Source organism: Archocentrus centrarchus, unplaced genomic scaffold (assembly GCF_007364275.1).
Source record: "Archocentrus centrarchus isolate MPI-CPG fArcCen1 unplaced genomic scaffold, fArcCen1 scaffold_141_ctg1, whole genome shotgun sequence".
NCBI classification, from domain to species: domain Eukaryota; kingdom Metazoa; phylum Chordata; class Actinopteri; order Cichliformes; family Cichlidae; genus Archocentrus; species Archocentrus centrarchus.
The window spans coordinates 23,437-45,281 of NW_022060186.1; the positions used below are offsets into that span (position 1 = coordinate 23,437).

The 21,845-nt window shown below is 41.7% G+C and overlaps 1 protein-coding gene across 1 annotated transcript; it reads right to left on the minus strand.

The window, feature by feature from the left end:
• Window positions 1-69: 69 nt before the first annotated feature.
• LOC115775460 (low affinity immunoglobulin gamma Fc region receptor III-like) lies at window positions 70-13,117 on the minus strand. Its single transcript, XM_030722997.1, has 5 exons — window positions 12,940-13,117; window positions 7,165-7,428; window positions 2,879-3,127; window positions 2,591-2,667; window positions 70-132 (listed from the first exon to the last, which is right to left on the minus strand). Exons 1-5 carry the CDS (start codon window positions 13,115-13,117, stop codon window positions 70-72), a joined length of 831 nt encoding a protein of 276 aa, XP_030578857.1.
• Between the last annotated feature and the right edge of the window lie 8,728 nt (window positions 13,118-21,845).

The following is a 21,845-nucleotide window of genomic DNA, read 5'->3' on the forward strand; positions in this document are numbered from 1 at the left end:
AAACCTAAGTCACATGACTTACAAGAAAACACCTGCTGGTGATCTTTATGCTTTACTTGTAGTCCTGCCTCATTCACTCTGCTGCTGCTCTCTGGCCCCCTCGACACCTGTCTCCAGGTTCCTCTGCACAGGCTAAAAGTCTCAGAACAGTCTCAGAAAATAAAGAAATGCCTTTTAGGTGAACTAAAATATAATGTTAATACAGTCACCAACGCTGGCATTTCGATCTGATGGCTTTAGAGGAAAACTCTGACAGTGTTGATGAATGTGAGCATCAAGAATAGCTGCAGTCTGGGGTCTGGGGCCCCGGCACTGGGGCCGCGCCGGCTCCCGGTGGGCCCCCCCTGGCGCGGGGGGGGCCTCTGCTGTCCCGGCCGCGCCGCCGGGTGGGGTGGGTTGGCCTGACGTCGGGATGTCCGGTCTACGCTTTTGGGGCCCTGGGGTGCCTGCATTGCAGGGGGGTGGGGTGGGGGATGGGGCCGCGGTGGGGTGGTTGGGGGGGACTGGGCACTGCATTTCCATGCCCAGGCCAGTATGTCCTGTCGCCTGTTTGTGTCTATTGTTGAGTGAATGGGCATCTAGGGGGAGCGGGCCGCCCTCTGCAGTGGGGGCGAGGGCGCCAACCTCGGGTGCTGCAGTGCTCCGGGATGCTGTCACCGCGGCCCCGGGCTCACCTCCCCCTGCCCTGTGCTGGGGTGTGGGAGGCCGGGGTGCCTATTGAGCCAGCGGCTCTCTTCTTCCAGGATTCTTCCTCTTGGTGGGCTGCTGGTGGCCTGGGGTTCTGGGGGCTTTCCGTACCTGCCTCTGGCTTCTGATGGGTGGAGCTGCAGCGTTTTGCCCTCATTGGAAAGTACGTTCCATGACACAGACACAAACATGACACAGACACAAACGCCCACTCAATCACAACTCAACAAAATTGTTGGTGTGCGTAACATGCTTTGTTAGTTTTGTTTTTCACACACAAATTTATTTTTGCAAGTATTGATAGTATTTTTTTATATGTTAAAGTGATGAAGTATCTGATTAATAGACTTGTGCTCTTTCCCCTTTTTTTTTTGCTCCCTTTCTCTCTCCCTTTTTCTTCTCTTTATTTTCCTCTTCTTCAGCCTGTCAGCTCTGGCTGTTACATAGTATGTGGAAAAATAACTCAGATAAATAAAATAAAGGGTTAAAACATCAACAAGAAGAGCCTATTGAGAACCTATAGAGCTCATCTTGAAATAGCAAATATGTTTGGCACAACAACGCATTCAGATCACAGTTCTGCTTGCAAGATCTACCAGACATGACAGGCTTTAAAAAAAAAAAAAAAAAGAATAGCTGCAGTCCAACCATTTCACATTTAAGGATGACAGACTGAGCTATCCATGCTCCATCCATGCAGGAGACCGTCACATAAACCTGGAAAACATTACCAACAAGTTCTAGAGATGTCCTCAAGAGAAGCTTTAAGCTAAGGTTCAAAGAAGGAACTTTATCATTTCAACTAACGTACTTGTGAAATGTTCTTCTATAACTTCCAAATTATAACTCTACATTCCCACAATGTTACATAATAACAGTGAATAAATGAATCTTAACTGTGAAACCCTGTAGGAGTGGTTAGTAAAATTTATAACCCGAACAACGTTCTCTAAACATCTGCAGAATGTTGCAAGTAAAACATTTAGTCTCAGGGAACCTTTGAAGCTGTAAGTTTACTCACTTATAAAGAAATGAACAGTCTCTCATTTTTATGGTAGTTTATCTGTGCCAATTTTGAGCAAACGTAAATAAACCCATTAATAAATAAATAAATGTGGACAGTGAATTTCTTTTAAATGTTTAATGGCATAAAATCAAACATGATATTATGAGTAACAAACTGCAATCATCACAGATATTTCTGACCACTCTCTGCACCACTTACTGAACAGTCAGTGGTGCACTTTGTCTAACCACATGCTGTCACCCTCTGTGACACAATGTATACAGAGATTATATGGAGCTGCATTATCAGTCACTAAAGGTCTTGTATTTATGTTTTTTTTAATCATTATATGGAACATTAAACAATTTTAAAAATGTCATTATTAACATTTGTGCTAAAAAAGAACATGAAGTCTGTATTATTGCATTATCTTCAAACAAAATGTATAAAATGCAAAGCATGTGATATTAGTGCAGCGCAGGAGCAACAGTGGCTTCATAACATGCTTCATTTTGGCTTTGCTCCTCACTGACCTGAAACACATTCACACAAAGATGTTTAATGATGTCATCGTGAGCTAAAACCTGAAATCCTTTTTAAGCAGTTTCATCTCTAACCGCTCTATGATATTCAAAACATATACTGCACCATTTCCAGTGTCTTCCATTTGTATTACTGATCCATAGACAGCAGCATCACCTAAATTAATGAATACATATGAAATCCAGCAACATTGTAAATATTTTAGACTTTAGACATTGGAATTAATAAATATCACATTTTCAAACAGAAGTGCAAAGAAAATATTTTAAAGCTTAGAGATTTTGATTAATGTTGTATAAATAAAAATCAGGACAATGCAATATTTTTATACACTGAGTATATTTAAATACTGACCAGGATGAAGACGACTGTAGTCATGACTTTCATTCTGGCTGACACGTGAGATGAAGAGCTTTCAGGTCCCAGAGCAGCTAGTGTGATAACGCACATTAACAGTATTAATAGACTTCATTTTGAGGCATTTTTCAAAATACAAGTTCATAAACATTCTCCAAAGAACAGACCAAGATTTCCTCAGTGCTCAAAACCCACAAAAATCGATATCTGCAGCATGTATTTGCTAATATAATACATGACGACTGCATTCCTTCTCAAATATCAAGATGTTTAAATGCTACTCACGTTTAACTGACACCCAACGAGATGGTGACTCTCTCCCGGAGTACAGACACTTGTAGAAGCCTTCGTCAGACTTTGACACTGCCAAGATGTTCAGTTCCTCTCGGGTATCATTTTGGACAAGTTTGTCATTGTGATAAAAAACAACGTTGGGAAGTATTTTTTTTCTTCTCAAATTGCAGCGAATACTAACAAAAGTTCCTTCATTCACAGGATCAATGGGACTCAGCAGGATAGGACCAGAATAATAATCTGAAAAACAGTCAGATGATATTGTTTCAACAAGATCAGCTGATGTGGACTTTTAGAAAAGGAATGTATTCAATCTGCCATAGAGTGAGAATCACTCTATGGCAGATCACCAGTCTATCTTAGTTGAAAAAGCAATTTATAATTGGAGGAAACACACCAGTGTAATCAAATCGGTGTGTGGCAGCCTCCTTGGGAAATAACGAACACCATCAGAGACAGGAGAAATATGTGACCGTTAGTCAGTTTTTCCTTTTCCTCCGTGTCGGGACCTGGACAAACTATCAGACCAGGAGAAACCAGGAGAAAAAGAGGCTGCACAACAGACCTAAGAAAAAGCCATATGTGTGCTCTCCTGAAATATAGCATATTCAGTAAATTCCTGGAGGGAGCTGCTAAAACTGTCTGAATGGACGCGAGGGAATGAAGAAAGTGAAAAAACAGGGACAAATATGTTTGCAGCCAAAAAACTGAGCACAAAGATGACGACCAAAAGAAGTCCCAGCTGGCACCGCTTATAAAACACCAGCACACAACCGTAAGGTAATGAACACACAATCCAGCTACACAAGCAGAAATGCGACATGAGGCCACATATCAGCATCTAACCAAGCTAGCTCCAAAACAGAAGCTGCTGTTAATCTGCTGCACTGACGCTGAACTTTATTGTAGAGTTTATTGTAGAAGTTATTGAGTTTGGGAGTTCATGTTTTTCTTTGTTTCTGTTGATGTTCATGTGTGTCCTTAATATTACACACATTTAGCGCGTAGTGCTGCTGTCTGTGAACAGTTGGTTGTAGAATAAATTCCTTTTAAGAGGATCTTTTGTTGAGCTTTTATTACACAAGAGTCACTCTTGTACCTTGAATCTTGCACCTGACAAAGTATGAAAAACTAAAACTGATACTGAAACTAACGAAACTAAACTAAAACTAAGCAATAAACCAAAAATAAAAATTAATAAAAATGAGCGAAACCACTCTGAAAACTAATTAAAACTAACTGAATTAAAGAAAAAAAAGTTAAAACGAACTAAAACTAAACGATAATGTAAAATCCAAAACTATTATAACCCTGGTCAGCACTTATTGACTTATTCTCAATATAACACATTTGAAAGGAAAACTGAGTGCATTGTCAGGGCAGTGTTAATTTTGACAGCAAATTCTGATTTAGTTTTAGTCATAATTTAGTCCTCTGAATAGTTTTAGTTTTAGTTGACAAATTATCATAAGAATATAGTCGACTAAATCTACAGTAGATTTAGTCGACTAAAATATAAAGGGTGTAAAAATGTAAATGCTTTTTCTTCAGTTCCCTTGAATTAGTCATTATACACACTTACACAAAATTAAACATTATTTAAAAGTTATGGAATCTTATTAATAATATTAACATTAGCGTTTCACCTGCTTACCACACACCTGATCATTAACACCACCTTACTGAGATAATACGAGCGTTTTACAGCAGGACGCTCTGAAAGGTACAGGGCAGTGTTCAGGACTAAGATTAGGAAAGGCTAATCCACCGCGGTGTGGAGATTTTCTCTAAACACAAACACAAACTGTGAAAAACACTTTACCCTGCATGACATTAAAATGCTGACATTTACATGGAGATCTGGGTGACTGGTTTGCAGATGTCGTTTAAGATTTGTCGGGTTTTTACCCGAGATAGTCGCCCCACATGGTTTACACATCGTTTTCTTTGTCACAACGTCAAAGGACAAATGTGTCCATACATCGGCTCTTCTCTTTCTCCCTGCTGACATTGGTTACATAACTTAGTTCTATCGGCAGTAAAGAAAACTCACAGGCTAGTTTGGTCTTCCTGGTTTTAGAGCAAATTTGTGTATCTGTGCGTTTGATTGGATGGTTTCCTAACTTGTCCCGCCCCGTCACAAAATTAAATCAAGCAAGCATTTTTGTCTCGTTTTCATTCGTTGACGAAAATGTCAATTAATTTCGTTATCATTTTTATCCTTTTAGGTAGTTTTTATTTAGTCATTGTCTTGTTATCGTCATGAAAAAAAGGGTAGTTGATGAAAACTGACGAGAATATTTTGAAATTAACACTGGTCCAGGGAGACAGCAGTAACTGTGGATTAAAACTTGTTGGAAAAAACACCACAAATCTTAAGCGGCACCTGAAAGCTCACCACCCTGATATTTTGCACTAGTTAAAGATAGCCCACTGTTGTATGGTGTCTGTTTTTATATATAATATCCAACTTAATTGCCCTGGCAGACAAGGCCAAGTTAAGCATGTGTTCCTCATCCCTTGGACATATGTATGTTCATTGCACTTTAGCAAATTCTGAGAAATAAATCCCCAATTGCCAAAGTGAGAATGTTTTTGTTTGCTGCATTTTTGGAGTAAGTGATTCCACAGTTAACACCAATTATTAAAAATAATTTGTAAAGACTAATACTTTCTTCTTTTTCCCCACTAAAACTTGACTAAAACTATCACATTTAGAAATGACTAACACTGACTAAATCTAAGAAGCATTTAAGTCCAAAAGACTAAAACTAAAACTAAAATGGTTGCCAAAAACAACAATGCTCTTCACTGCACTGGACAGCAGACACTACATTGGTGATCTTGTGTTTGGGGGGTTTGTCCTTGGGATGAACCAGTTTTTGTCTTAGGGTGTGACTTGGTTTGAGACACACTGGGATGTCATGCTTGGAGAAAATTCTTCTGAGTTTCTCTGACAAGCTGCCACATAAGGGATGACAATGTTCTCCCTCTTGTTATTCTCTGTAGTTTGTGTTTGATCTTCATTCCTGTGCATCTTGGCTGATTTGATGAAAGTTCAGTTGGGATAACCATGTTTTGAGGTTTTTCCTGTGTGTGTTCCTTTTGTTTCCCTTCTGCCTTAGAGGGAACACTTTCTGCCTGGTGCTGTAGGGTCCTGATCACCCCAAGTTTGTGTTCCAGAGGGTGGTGGGAGTCAAAAGTCGCTTTTCCACCAACAGGGTTCCGGTGCCAGTATTTGAACCATTAGGCAGTTTTTCCACCACGAACGCACTCGGTGCTCGGCAGAAAAATGGGTTCAACTTGGGCCCCGCAAGCTAGCTGGTCTGGAACCAAGGACGCGTGATGAAAGCGGCAGGAGGGCGTGACTTTGCCATCTCAACAACAAGTTTTCTACCATATTACATGTGTATTACATCAGAAAAGTTAAGTGATTTTCACGGCTGTGAATTAGGTTGGGCTCTAAGGCTGAACTTGCTGCTTTGTATCAGTTCATATCACAGATAAAAGGACACAAAGTGCGTACTTGTCATCTTGCTTGTATTTTCTGTCTGTGTTTCCCTCTGTGCTGCACACACATGCTGCAGTAGTTTGGTTTGGACCTAAAACTTATTTGGAGCACAAAAAAGGGGAGCGTGTTCTCCCACGTTTGTGCGCTTTGGCTTCCGTGTCCAGACGAGGACCCGCCCACACTCATACATAAAGGAGCAGTTTGCAAACCCGGTGGAAACGCAGGCCTGTTCCTAAGCTTTTCGCCGGTTGTTTTGGGAACAGCACGGGCACCGGCACCGGCACTGGCACCGGAATGTCGGCGGTGGAAAAGGGGTAAAAGAGGAGATACTGGTCTGTGTGTGTGGGCTTCCGGTAAACTTCAATGTTGAGGCTTCCATCTTCCTCGATAAGCACCGCACAGTCCAGGAATGGTAACTTGTTATCTCTGGTGTCCTCACTGGTAAAATGTCTTCAGTAAACAAAAAGTCCCCCTTTTTTCAAGCTCCAGAGACTACTATGACCTGGATGATTGAGAACCTACACAGACTCCTTAATGGTTTATTGCAAGCAAGCAAGCAAGCAATCAATCAATAAATCAAATATACTTATTTGGTATTGGTACTTGGGAAATTTTGGTGATTTGATTTATGAAAAAGAGTGAAATACAACCAGGAGTACTATACTGCTGAGTTGAGATGACTCAAATTTAATAACATTTCAATTTTTCGAGTTTTTCAACAAATAATACAGCACAGAGAAAAAATAAAAAGCATATTCTGCCATACCTTGTAGAGTGATGTTAACCGCATTGCTGAACTCTCCTGATATTGACTCACACCAGTACACGCCATCATCTGAATATATTGTACTTATTTTGCATATGGATTCTCCTGATCGCCACCATTTGGCACAATATGGCGTGTCTTTCTCAGGGAACTTCCTCACTTTCCAGAAAGTAGATTTTCCCTCACAAGTCAGTTTGACAGAGTCGTCATTGACTTCTTGCACTATATGAGGACTGACTGTAAGAGACGCTGCTGAACACACATCTGAGAAACAGCATGCAGTGAGAAGTCAGAGCACAGGCTAAGATAGCACAAAATGAAAATAAGCAAACAAAGCATATTACAAGCATTAACGTGAGCTTTAATACAAGGAGAAGTACTCATAACAGATAAAAACTTTTTAATCACATAGGTATGCTTCTTTTTTGATTAAATTTAATCCTTCTTGCAGGGAGCTCAAATGTATGGTCATTTAGCTGTCATGATAAACAAACAAACAAAAAAGATAATAATTATTGAAAAGAGAGAGAAACAAACTGACCTGCAGACCAGACAAAATTTGGGTTGCTGTAAACAGTGTCAAACTGTGTGCTTCTTCTTTCAGCTCTGCACACATATCCTGCTGTGCATGTTTGTCCTTTAATGATGTAAGAAGCCTGAGCAGTCATGCTGCCATCAGGTAGTAGCTCATAAGTGTAGGACTGTGATAGGCTATTATAAGGAAGAGCTTTATACCAGGAGAAGGTCCATCCTTCAGAAGGATATTCAATCTCACAATTCAGAGTTATTGAGGCTTCGGGACCCAGCCATGACGGAGACACAGTGAGGACAGGATGGGATTTAGCTGTTGAAAACAGATTAGAATTTTTTTAAAACAACATTTCTAGATGATGGGTTCACAGGTCATGGTCACTCAGCCCCCAACTTTTTGACGTGAAATTTTGGAAAAAATTAAAAAACATGGAGACAGACTGTCAAAGGTCTAGGAGCATTTGACAGAAAACAAAATAAAGTTGAATGAATATGCTTCGGAATATCATGCTTTTAAATCCTTCCTTTTCATATGTAAATCATTCACTTGTGGTCTATATAAAGTAGAACTGCAATGCTTTGGTCTGAATTCCTCGTTATTGTAGCTCCACAGACCCCTCTTTTGCACCTTTTCTGAGGCAGTTTCCTTGGAGCAGCTCATTTTGGTGCGGTCTCTTTAAATGTGGATGAGACATTTCATGCCCTGCCCCCTCCAGGTCGCAGAGCATTCCACTCCAGCCCGTTCGGCCATTTTTGTAGTTTGATAGCAGCGATATGATTAGCTATCGGCAGAGAAACAGGTACTTCGAAGAGGCTCTGATGCCAGGCAGTGATGCAAGGAATCGTGTGGGTTAATACACCCAGCAACCAAGCATTTTGACTTGTCTACTTGCAACTTAACTGAACTTAGACTACAAAATCGCTGCGAAAAAAAAAAAAGAAGGATTCAAAAAATTGGTTACCTGGTTGTCCATGTACCTGTTTAGCAGATCCACAGCAAATACTGTGATGTAACAGATAAGAAAATGTACCGGGCACCAGAGAAAACTGAACAGACTGAAAATTATGACCCAGAAAGAATATAAAGACATCTACACAGCACCGGGAGAGAATACATTTAAATTGTCTGCACTCCTACACACTCAAAGCACAGAAAATTTGTATTTAAGGAAAATTTTGCATGAAACATCTTCTTTAAAACACAGGCACCCTGGAGCTGTGACGTCAGCTCTGGATGGGTACGTTAGTGTGTCGTTGATACCTGTTAATGTTTGTACAGTAAAGTTTCTTTTAGTTTACCTGTCAGAAACGACCTCTTGTGGATGATGTTTGCTAAGCACCGCCATTTCAGTTATGTTAGCTAACAAGTGAAGGACAATAGGAGCAGCTACGTGTGCTCCTATTTTTTCCTCACATTAATATCAGCGTTCATTCTGAATAGTAAACAGGGCTTTCAAATTATGCTGGTGGCAGGCGCCTTTCCACCTACTCCACCACTCTGCGCCGTCTAATTTTTAATTTTCCTAAAAAATTTTTTTTTGCGCCGTCCGCCATCTCCATTTCCAGCGCAATGTGGACGCACGTGGCAATATTTACGTTCTTTCAATCTGAGCCATAACAACTTTGTTATCCAAATACTAATAAGTTGTAAGAATTTTGGAATGGAACCTTTCTAAATTTACTAAATAGTAAAAAAGGTCCTCTGAGACTCATGCACTGACCAATTTATTAATTTATTTTATTTTGAGTAAATTTATTATGAGTCTCTGCAATAAAACCCTGCCACTCTGCAGTTCAGCTTTCATTACACTGCAGCTGGTCTTATGCATTTCTCATGAGACCAGACTCTTTCACAAACCTGAAACAGCTAAAGATATATTTGCATGCTTAAAAAAAGGGTTTCTTACATATGATACTACACATGTGTAAGGATTTCATTTTGATTTCACGTTGTTCCAAGTGTTGAAGATGGCTTCACGAAGGGCATCCACTGTCTGGAACTGATGTCCATTTTTGTAAACTTCCTTTGCCATCCATCCCCAAATGTTCTCAATCGGATTTAGATCAGGGGAACATGCAGAATGGTCCAAAAGAGTGATGTTATTCTCCTGGAAGAAATCCTTTGTCAGGCGGGCCTGAGTCATTACCACACAGACGAGGGCCCTCAGTCATGAAGAATGCCCGCTGCAACATCTCCACATAGCCAGCTGCTGTTTGACGCCCCTGCACAACCTGAAGCTCCATTGTTCCATTGAAGGAAAACGCAATGTGCTGTGTAGAAAAAATCTCAGGTGGGATCTCCTTGTCATGCCAGTAAAGTTGGAAGCCATCAAGACCATCAAGGTTAAATTTTTCTCATCAGAGAAGACAACTTTCTTCCACCTTTCAGTGTCCCATGTTTGGTGAACCCTTGCAAAGTCCAAACGGGCAATTTTGTGGCATTGAAGAAGACGTGGCCTCTGAAGACGTTTTTTGTTTCTGAAGCCCTTCCCTCACGGATATGCCGTCTGATGGTTATTAGGCTGCAGTCAGCACCAGTAATGGCCTTAATTTGGGTAGAGGATCGTCCCGGGTCTTGATGGACAGCCAATCGTATCTTGTGGCTCAGTGCTGGAGAAATTTTTTTGGGTCTACCACTTGACTTTTTGTTCCGTAACCCTCAGGATCATTTAAAAAATGCAAAATGACTGTCTTACTGCGTCCAACCTCAGCAGCAATGGAACGTTGTGAGAGGCCTTGCTTATGCAGCTCAACAATCCTACCATGTTCAAAGTCAGTGAGCTTTTTTGCTTTTGCCATTAGGAGGTCTTGACAGTGTAAAGACTTGACAGAAAATGACATTTGGAATCCAAATTTTTGTACAGCTTTTGGCTTTTAAAGGCTATGGTCTTAAACTTTTGATCAGCTGAAAAAATCATGTTTGAGTGTAAATGCAGTTTTCAATAAATTCCCTGCTCAAAAGTTTTTGTCTCTTGTGTCGATTTCTTCTTTTAGCATTGTGAAGCTCTACTTACAACCTTCTTAAGATCCAATAGTGCAAAATGCAAATTCTTGCAATTTTTTAACTGGTCTTAAGATTTTGATCAGGAGTGTATGTTTTGTTTGATACTTAACATGTTACTGAGTATCTTTCTGTTAAAAAAAAAGCACACACAAACACAAGATTTCTACCCATATATTGTGTTGTTGCTAGAGTAAAAACACAGATGCACAAAATATACTGCACAGGACAAATGACTATAAAGTTTCAGAAAAGAGCTTTGTTTTCTTTTACGGATTTTGATGCTACAGTTTACATAGATAAAAGATGTCCAACTTACCTGACAAAGTCACGGTGATGATATTACTCCACTGTGTGACGAAAACCCCCCTGCTCCCCCTACATTGGTATTCTCCACCGTCAGACCACACAGCTCTGGTGATTTTCTTTTCATTGGTTGTGTAATATGTTCTAAACCTTTCTGGTCTCCATTTATAGCTCCAGTAAGTTTCTTCACTTCCTGGGATCTCACATGTAATGGTGAATGATTCATATATGTATATCTGAGTCCAATTGGGCTGCAGAGTCACAGTGGCCTCAATAGGAACTATTCACAATGAAATATGAAATTCGGAGAAAAACAGAAGCATAAGAAAAGAGAAGAGTAAAAAGTAAAACAGCCAGATGATTCTCAGGCAAACTGTTTATAATTCTGAGTATAACATAATGTAAATGACTGAACTTTAACCTATAAAAGAACAGTGTTGGATAAATTGCTAAACTCACGTATTTCTTCAATGATGGCTTGATCACTTTGGCATGAGGATGAACCTGAATCACTTTTTCCTTTGCAGTAGTAGATACCGCCATGTGAGACATTAATAGCTTTTTTCCCTTCATTTTCTTTCATAAGCTCCAGTTCAGAAGTGTATGAAGCACCTTTGTACCAGGAAATCATCCAGTTAGGATAGTCCTCCACAAAGCAGCTCAGTGTCACACTTCCTCCTAATGGTATCTCATACTTTCTTGGTGTCAGTATGGCACGGGGTACTCCAAAAGAGTAGCAAGCTTTTCCAGTTTCCAGTAGGGTTTAGAGAAAAGAGGAAAGGGGGAGGGGGTGATTGTTACTTGTTTTGTATAAATGTGCAAAAACAACACTATTCTGCATAAAGGCTCATGTGGCCACAATCTTGGGGATAAGCTTGTCATTTTAAAATCCAGTGCAGATACATGGAATTAATTCATACACATGTAAAATATAAACACAGAGAAAATGTTATTTAGAGTGAGGAAATGAGAGATAGTTTATGTATTTAAAAAGACAGTTTTTTTTTTTTTTTACCTCCAACACTGCCAGAGAAGAGCGCTATAAGCACTAGAAAAAAGATCAAATGAGGATATTGTCAAACTGACAGAAAATCAAAATAATAGACAAAAAGGTGAACTGTTCATCAACATTTGCTTTGCAATGAGGGGGCCAATATTTTATTTAAACAGTTATTTTGATTGCGACAGAGCGCCGCGGTCACTGATTATGGGCAGCGGACATGGATGCGCATCCACACACTAGCATTCACACATTTCACTGTTTATTTACATCAGGGACTAGAGATCACCGTTATCATAGAGGTAGGTTGCTAGTGAATTGTCAGAGTAAGAACGTCTACATTCCATGCTACAGAACCCGACAGTGAGCCTTTTTCTTTCTTTTTTTTTACATGTCTTCAGGATGATGTGCGTGGTCTGCCACGTGCCTCTGTTTGGGGAGTTTGAAGCTCAAGATGAGGCTCAGAATATTCAGTGGTGAAATAGTAGGTTTGCATGCACATTTGGGGTCACATGAATTGCATTATTTTGTTTGTTTATTTTTTCTTTTCTTCCCTTAAACTCGCCTGTTTGATTTACAGGTAAATATTGACATAAATATGTTTCCTTTGTTTAATTATTTTGCATCATAAATGTGAAGACATACTGTCTAGTGGGAAAAGTGTGATCTTGATGCTTAATGGGAGGGGCTGCAGGTTTAAAAGAGTACTGCTGTAATGCAAATGGTCAGTCTGGTGATGGTTGTAATCGTTGCACCGTTGTAAATAGTTTTTGTGCACTTTGGGAGGCCGGCTGAATAAAATTCTACTTTTAGTACATCCCAGCTACGCCATCATTTTTTGGGAGGAGTTTTTTCCGTGAGAGAACCCCGTGACAGATGTTGTCAGGAGTGGGATGGCTAGTTGGATGAGGAGAACCCGCCTTTCACTTCAGCGCACAGGACTGAGGTCTCAACGGGGAGAACTCCATGAGGAGAAGCCCTCCTCCAGCATGGGAGTCAGCACCCATTTCAGCTTCATCAGCAGAGGAGGATAACATGAAGCCAGGCAGGTCAGGGCTTGCAGCACCTAGGACATCGTCCATGCCAGGTGGAACTGGTGGGGAACTGCTGGCCATGATGAGGGATTTCCTGGCAGATCAGCAGAGAAGGGAGGAGGGTTTTTTTGGCAGAACTCAGAGGACTGAGAACCTCTGTCTGACCAGCTGCAACAGGTGCATGGAAGTCCTGTTCATCCAAAACTGGGGAGGACAGGGCAGCTGAAATGGTGACCCCAACCACAGAGATGGCAAGCCGTCCCAGACTAGCCCTGCCTACACCGGTGCTTCAAAGACTACCCTGGAATCCTGCAGCAGAGTCCCCCTCTCGTTAATCCCAAGAGCTGAGCAACCGACTGGACCAACCGGTGTCAGAGGGTAGGCACTATACGGGGCCAAAGATTCTCCCCTACCAGACAGGAGAGGACATTGAGAACTATTTGCTACGTTTTGAACGTATTGCCAAAACCTGGAGATGGCCAGAGAGTGAGTGGGCTTGTCGACTAGTTCCATTGCTTTCTGGGAAGGTGCTGGAGACCTACACTGCAATAGATGAGGAGATAGCCCATTACATTGATGACTTAAACGGGCACTGCTAACAAAGTTTGACATTTCACCTGAGATCTACCAACAGAAGTTCCAGTCCCACCAGGTGAGAACCCCATGGAAACGTACTACCACCTTAAGGGACTCTACAGGCACTGGATGCAGCCAGAGCAGCACACCAAGGAGGAGATTGGGGAGGCAATCATCTTGGAGCAGCGACTTTAAGTGTTTCCAGGAGAGGTGAGGACCTGGGTGAAGCAGCATGAGCCAGCAGATGGACTAACAGCTGCTAAATTGGCACTACAGCACCTCAACGCACATAAAGGAGCTCCATCTGCATGTTCCATGGGTGCCGCACCTTGAGTGTAGCTTCAGATGGCTAAGCCAGGTCCGGCAAAGAGAGAGAGAGTAACCCCGGTCCATCAGAAAACACCAGACCAGTGCCAAACCTACCAGCTTCTGGTAAGGATATTGTTTATTATTATTGTTTATTATCCTGGACTTGCAGGAAGAACAAGAACTGCGAAAAGAAACTGATTTGGGGAAGTGGGGGAATGTTGAAGTGAATGTTACTGGCCCAGTGATGACTCAAGCCCAGGCAAAAGCTTGCGGCCAGCCCCTTCTAGATCTTGACAGTAGTGTGTGTGAGGGTGGCACCAAGTGGCCTAGAAAATTCCATTGCCAACTGTAAGAGCCATATACAACTTAGTGGTGTTATGGTGAACATACAGTGTTGCATGTTTATGCCTGGGATTACGGTAGGCACGTAGGTCACGTGGGAGGTGTTTGGTTAATGGGTAGGAAATATAATCACCTGGTCACTGGTGTGTCAGCATGGAGTATCGTGAGTAGGGAGAATGTATTTTTGTTGACCGCTTTTCAAGGACTTTCTTCACGTTTTCTATGTGCTTGTCAATGCCTTGCTTTGTATGGAGTGCCATGAAGTAGCCTGCATGTGCTCGGGTTGACTGCTGTGTGAATGTTAAAACATGCAAATAAACAACCTGAAGTGCAATGTTGGAACTGAATTACTTGTTGGTTAACCAAGAGCGAGTCAGCAGTGCAGATCTCCCTGCTCAATAGTGTAGTGGCAGAAGGTTTTGGAGTCGCTACATAACACCAACGCTGCTTTGAAAAGCAATTATGGATGATGGGACCTGACAGAAAAACTTCCACGTGGGGAGCACCAGATAATATCTCAGTGTTACAGAGGGATGATGACACACTGAAAAGCTATTTTGCTAAGGTTAATGACAGGGAAATAGGAAGTGTCCTGGGAAATGAGAAGTTCATTGTTGATAAAGATGTGCTGTATACAGTTGACAGTGACCACCAACACCTCATGATCTCAACTAGCTGTAGAAACCTTATCATGCACGTAGCTCACACATTCACCTCGATTGGCAAAGAACCTACATGCGGGTTAGTCCACGTTTCTTTTGGCCATCCATGTACACAGACATACAGAAATATTGTAGTACCTGCCCGACATGTCAGAAAACATGCCCTGTCAAACCGTGGAATTCTGAAACCACTCTCCGTCAACCTCATTCCATTTCGCAGGATAGCTATGGACACTGTGGGACCTCTAGTGAAAAACTGCAGTGGTCATCAGTACATCTTGGTTGTGTGTGACTATGCAACTCACTTCCCAGAGGCTTTCCAACTGGACCATCACTGCACCCAACATTCTACGTGCGCTGTTAGAGTTGTTCTCCAGGGTCGGAATACCGGATGAGATTTCACAGACCAGGGGATAAACTTTACCTCCAAGTTGATGCAGCTCTTCCACAACCAATTAGGCATCTCAGCAATCAAGACATCACCTTACCACCTGCAAACAGATGGCTTGGTGGAAAGGTTCAACCAGATTCTGAAGAGGATGTTGCAGAAATTTATGGCAGACACAGGCAAAGACTGGGAATGGTGGCTGCCCTTTCTGCTGTTTGCCTATAGAGAGGTTCCTCAAGCCTCCACTGGCTTCTCTCCTTTTCAGTTGCTCTATGGCTGGGGTGTACAGGGCCCTTTGGATCTGCTCCGGAGATGCTGGGAGACTCCTTCCCCCATGGCAAACAGCAAACTGCTGGGGAAATGGCAAGGGCCATACACGGTTATCCACAGGATGGGGCCAGTGAAATATGAGATCCATCACCCCAAAAAGAAGAAGCCGAAGCAGAGCTGTTTAGGGAGTGGGAGGAGCATCCAAGCCAGCCTGCAGGAAAAGCGTTACTGGTAAGGGAGGTGACCCTAAAGCCAGAAGTGGGGCCAGAGCAGGAAACATCCCAGCTATTCCCTGTGCTGGCGCACCTGGCACCGCAACAGGTGGCCCTGCTACTCCAGGTGTTCCAGGAGGTGCCATTGTTGTTCTCTTACAACCCCAGCAGAACCATCCTCGTCAAACACATCACACGCCTAAAAGATGGATGGACCATATGCCAGCGTCCTTACCAGGTTCCACAACAGCTGGTGGGAAAGCTGTGACAGGAAGTGGAGAAGATGTCGGAGCTTGGGGTGATTGAGCCTTCTTGCTCAGAGTGGTGTAGTCCAGTGGTTATCATCTTCAAGAAGGATGGCTCCATGCGCATATGTATTGATTTCAGGAAACTCATCTCCATTTCCGAGTTTGATGGATACCCCGTGCTACAAATCTAGGATTTGTTGGAGAAGATCGGAGCTGCCAGGTACATCACCAACCTGGATTTGTGTAAAGGATACTGGCAAATGCCCCTGGAAAAGTCCTCTCGACCATACACAGCCTTCCGAACACCAGCTGGACTGTTCCAGTTCACTGTGATGCCGTTTGGGCTACATGGAGCACCGGCTACCTTCCAGAGGCTGATGGACAGAGTACTGCAGGAGTGTGAACATTGCAGTGCCACCTACCTGGATGACGTGGTGATTTTCAGCAACACCTGGGAAGAGCAAATGTAACATTTGACAGAGGTCCTTGGAAGGATTCAAAGAGCAGGATTGACACTCAACCCCTCTAAATATCAGTGGGCACAGCAGGAGACATGCTACCTTGGCTACCAAATAGGACAAGGGAAGGTCCAACCCCAGGTGAACAAGATCAAGGCTATCCAGAAGTGCCCTCAGCCTCACACCAAGAAGGAGGTACGATCCTTCCTAGGACTGGTTGGGTGGGACAGAAACTGTGTGCCCCAGTTTGCAACAATTGCCGCCCCTCTTACCGCACTGACCAAGAAGGACCAGAGAAACCCGGTAACCTGGACGAGGAAATGTGAAATGGCCTTTGCTACCCTGAAAGTAAGCCTCTACACTTCCCCAGTCCTCAAGAGCCCTGACTTCAGCAAGAAATTCCTGGTTCAAGTGGATGCTTCCGTGGTCGGCCTTGGAGCAGTGCTGTCCCAGAGAGACCCTAGAGAGGAGCATCCCATCCTATACCTAAGCTGTAAGCTGCTGCCACGTGAAACCAGGTACTCCACCACAAAGAAGAAAGCCTCAGTTATTAAGTGGGCATTGGAGAAGCTACAGTATTATTTGCTTAGACAAGAGTTTGACCTGGAGACTGATCACCGAGCACTCACTTGGATCAATTCCATGAAGGATAACAATAGTCACGTGACCCGGTGTTACCTTTCACTGCAGCCTTTCCGATTTACCATTCAACATTGGCCTGGCAAGTCTAACGTGGTGGCCGATTACCTTTCCAGGTTGCTGCATCTTTTCAACCTCCAGGAGGAGGGGGATGATGTCACGGAGCGCTGTGGTCACTGATTATGGGCAGCGGACATGGATACGCATCCATACACTAGCATTCACACATTTCGCTGTTTATTTATGTTATTAGGAGTTTTTTCCGTGAGAAAACCCCATGACATTGATAAAATTAAAATAATAATAAAATAAATAGCTCTGAAGTGAGCGTCACACAAGATCTCAGGGAAATTGTTTAAATGTTATTCTCAGAGTAGAGAACCATTTTCCATTCAGAGAAAAATCTGTCAAATACTTACAGAACAATCGCAGCCAAGTGTGTCTCATCCTCATATACAGCATTGCTGCCTCTGATCCACAGCTATTTAAAAAAAAAATCAAAATTAAGCTGGGCAATGAAATTCTTACATTGCGAGTTTCCCCCACGCACAATTACAATAAAAAAGCTAAACTAAAATGAAAGAATAATAAGCATAAAAATAAATAAATCAAGTACAATATAAAGAGGAAGGATAGAGTGTAGTCAGAATATAAAGTGCAGTTAGTTATGTGTACTAATACAGTGGTAAGACATTCAGAAGGTATGTGTGCTAAGATTGAATTATGTTGCATATAAAAATAACAATTTGTACAAAATTATAGAAGAGTTTGTCTTATTGAATGGACAGCCCTTTTAGCTTTGACTGCATCATGGAGACAATGATAATTGCAGCAGTTTTGTGAGATGTTTACACTTCCAGTACTTTTCCTGTGGTGGGATGCTAATGGGGATGAATTAATTAATGACAACAACATCACATTGCCAGGAAATTAACGGACTGACTTTTTCACTCATTTTTAGTCCACTCAACACTGGCCTTTGAATAATGCAAACATAAAAAGCACATAAGTCACGGAATGAAAAATCGTTGTCTACACATAACAGACAACTCACCGAAAAATTGCTCTTAAAGAACTTAGATTAAAGTCATCATTTCAAGTCCAACAGCCACTGTTGCCAACTCCTCAGTAAGGAAAGTAGCTACTGGCTGCCCTAAAAGTCACTAGAAGTCACCATATGACGTTATCGTCTAATTTGCATAATTGGTTATTTGCATGTAGTTGCAATCCATGCTGCAGGAGAGAAGAATAACATCTTTGGTGAGACAAAAAGTGAAGAAAAAACACCCTAAATATGTTTAGAATTACTAGGGCTGGGCGATATGGACCAAATAATATATTAATATTTTTTACCTGAATGGCAATATATGAAATATATCTTGATATTCTCTGGAGCTTGAAAAAGGCGACTGGACTTCTTTTGTTCAAGAAACAAAAAGAAGTCCAGTCGCCTTTTTCAAGCTCCAGAGACTACTATGACCTGGATGACTGAGAATCTACACAGACATATCTTGATATTTTTTCTTCCCAAAGATATAAAGAAAAAGGCACTTCTGAGTCAAAGCGACATGTCCCAAATGTCACACAGACACTTTTATTAACATTCAGCTGTAAATGTATATGAGAAATTGCTCAAAAATAAACCACCGCCATATTTAAATAATAATCCCATGCATGAAACTGTTGCTGAGCTGGAGAGCTCCTTCAGTGACAGACTGCTGCATCCTAAATGCACAAAGGAGCGTTACCGCAGATCCTTCCTCCCAGCAGCTGTAAGACTTTATAACCATCACTCTGAAAAACCACAATAACCTACACAATGTAGGATAATATATAATATACTGTAAATAGTCCGGCACATCATGCACATTGTATATAGTGTTATTATTATTAGTAGTATTAAGGTTAATATTGTTTGTTGATTTTATATATATTCTTTTCTTAATAGTGTGAATTATTATATCTTTATTTATATTTATAATAACTGCGGCTGCTGTTACACCCAAATTTCCCCTCTGTGGGACAATAAAGGCTGTTTCTTCTTCTTCTTCTTCTTCTTAATGCTCCTCAAATAAAATAATGCTGTTTTCCTCCATAACAAAAGACTCACAGCTGTGCTATTAAAATGTAAACAGAAAAGATACAGAGCAAAAATAGCAAAAGGCTGACTGATTTCTTAAAAAGCCAGTCTGCAGTGAAGTAGACTTCACCAAAGTCCTTCCTCCTGTGTAAGATAACAAAACATGTAAACAGAGTGAATGAGCAAACTTCCATCCTTCACTCAGCAGAATTTCAGCCAACTCAGTAAATCCATAGACATATGTGCTGACATATCACAGCAACAGGCTCACCTGCTCAATATCGCGATGCACCCGTCATATCCACCGGCTGCATCACGAGGACACGAACAGACCCACTTCCACTATTAAGGTCACGTAACTTACGGTACATACCAGCAGCCAGGTACTCTTGGGGGTCCGGATGATGCCAAAGCATCTGAACGAATGCAGTACGAAGGCTGTATGTACACAAAACAAGGCGATAGCGGAGGATTTCAGGTTAACAAAAAACTCTCCAAAAGTCACTGACGTCACCGCGAAAACTCGCTAAATTTGTCGCTAGTCGCTTTTTGGAAAAAGAGTAGCTAGGAGGATCTGAAAGGCCACTAAATCTAGCTAAGTTGCTAAGTTGGCAATACTGCCAAGAACTTCCACGGCTGCACCCTCTACAACAGAGGTCCCCAACCCCCCGAGCCCCAGACCATTACCAGACCATGGGTCATTTGGTACCAGGTCACACTTAAAGACTAAATAACTTAAATTATTTCTGTTTTACTTAGTCTGAATGATGTTTTACTTTGAAGATTTGGCGGATTGTCTGAGATACATCTGTCTATGACTCTCTCTTGACATGTGTCAAGACGCTTGTATTGGGCACGTGATAGTCACTGCTAAAATTAAACCCACAAGCTTCGCTGGTTCCCATACCAGTGCAATGAAACAGGTTGGTTGACCTACATTACACTCATTTAAATATTTGAGTGCTCAACTAGAGCAGAAAGGCACCATATAAGAACTAGTCCATTTACCATTTTTATTTAGTAACATGGGGATAGCCGTGAGGCGGACCCAGCCATCAAGATGACTCTCTCCGGTGCTCAACACTGCGGCTCTGCAGCCACTCTCCATCAAAGCATGTATAGGTGTGTGCCGGCCGAACCCAGCCAACCCACAAGCTAGCAAAAATGAGTAGCAGAGAACTAATCGCACTAATTCAGCATTATGGTGAGTTGAATTTTTCATGCACTTTATCAGTGGTGGCCAAAGTACTGACATTCTGTACTTAAGTAGAAGTACAAGTACTTTTGTTAAAAACTACTCTGTTAAAGGTTGAAGTACTGGTTCAACTTCTGTACTCAAGTAAAAGTAAAAAAGTACAGGCTCTGAAATCTACTCAAAGAAAGTAAAAGTAGCTCCTTGGAGGACGTTTCTACCTCTTTCTTACATCTTCCTCCATCTGAGTGAAGTTATCGCTCATTCTTTGCTCTCCCTTAAAATACAGCAGCTGTTCTTTTAGCTAGCAGACACACTGTGTGGCAAACTGCACACTTTTTTTGTCCTTTATGTTTTCAGTCATTTATTTTCCTCACCGTTCTGGCGTGCAGCCTCTATGTAAAGCGCAACTTCCTCTGGCTCTTTCCGGTCTCCGAGCGAGCGTTGCAGGAGCCTCTCCCTCTACCGTGTGGGGTGTCTGTTCCCTCCCACCCTGTTGTTCCGACTTCCAAGAAAAAACGCTCACAATCAAAAGCCGACTCCCACACTGACCGGAAATGCAAACGTTTCTCACACGCGTTAAACCTGAAGTAACGAGCTTGTTTTGAAAATGTAAGAAGTAGAAGGTGCAGATACAAATAGTAAAAGGTAGTCAGAAAAATGAATACTCAAGTAAAGTACAGATACCTGAAAAATCGACTTAAGTACAGTAATGAAGTATTTGTACTTCGTTACTTTCCACCACTGCACTTTATACAGTAAAAATCGCCTCAATTGAAGTTGCGCAAATCGGATTTTCGCTCTAGTCAGATGGCATCTGCGGGTTCTGATTTTTCCTGACATTAATTCCAATAAAATTATCACCTAAAATCAGTTGGATGAAAAAACCTGCTCCCATTGTAATACATTTCGTATTATTTGTGATCCATAAGTCGGATGAGTTTGGTGCTAAAGCCTTCCTCATCTCCCGTCCGGCCACTTCCATACATCGGCTCAGTCATGCACAACTACACACTAAGAACGTCTGGAGACGCTTTAGTGTCTCTATCAATTCATTTCACCGGAGACAATCATGGCAGCAGGAGGCAAGCGTAAGCTACAAACTAATACTTATAAGTAAAAATATGAGATTGCAGAAGCAAATCCAAAGATTAAGCAGAAATAATTGCAGCGAAATTCGATATTAGACCCCAAACTGTCGGATATTTTGAAGAAACTGATTTTATCTGAGTTACACTTATAACGTATTTTTGTTTTTTGTTTTTTTAAATAGATGAAATTCCATGGGGCATTTGAACCTGACTGAGCAAATTTTTACTGTATGCATGTTTTTGAGGTGTATCTTATTTTGAAGGTATGTTTAAACATTACCATGGTGACCAGAGAGCATTGTAGCATTGTAGCATTTCCCTCTTGCTCTCTGATGGAGACGG

Bases quoted from the DNA above. Each gene is read 5' to 3' on its own strand.
- LOC115775460 (XM_030722997.1), bottom strand. From the start codon at position 13,117: ATGGCCAGCAGTTCCCCACCAGTTCCACCTGGCATGGACGATGTCCTA. The intron at 3,128-7,164 runs GTATGGCAGAAT...ACTGTTTTTCAG, and splicing joins GGTTAACATCACTCTACAAG to ATTATTATTCTGGTCCTATC. The intron at 133-2,590 runs GTCAGTATTTAA...TGAGACTTTTAG, and splicing joins CTACAGTCGTCTTCATCCTG to CCTGTGCAGAGGAACCTGGA.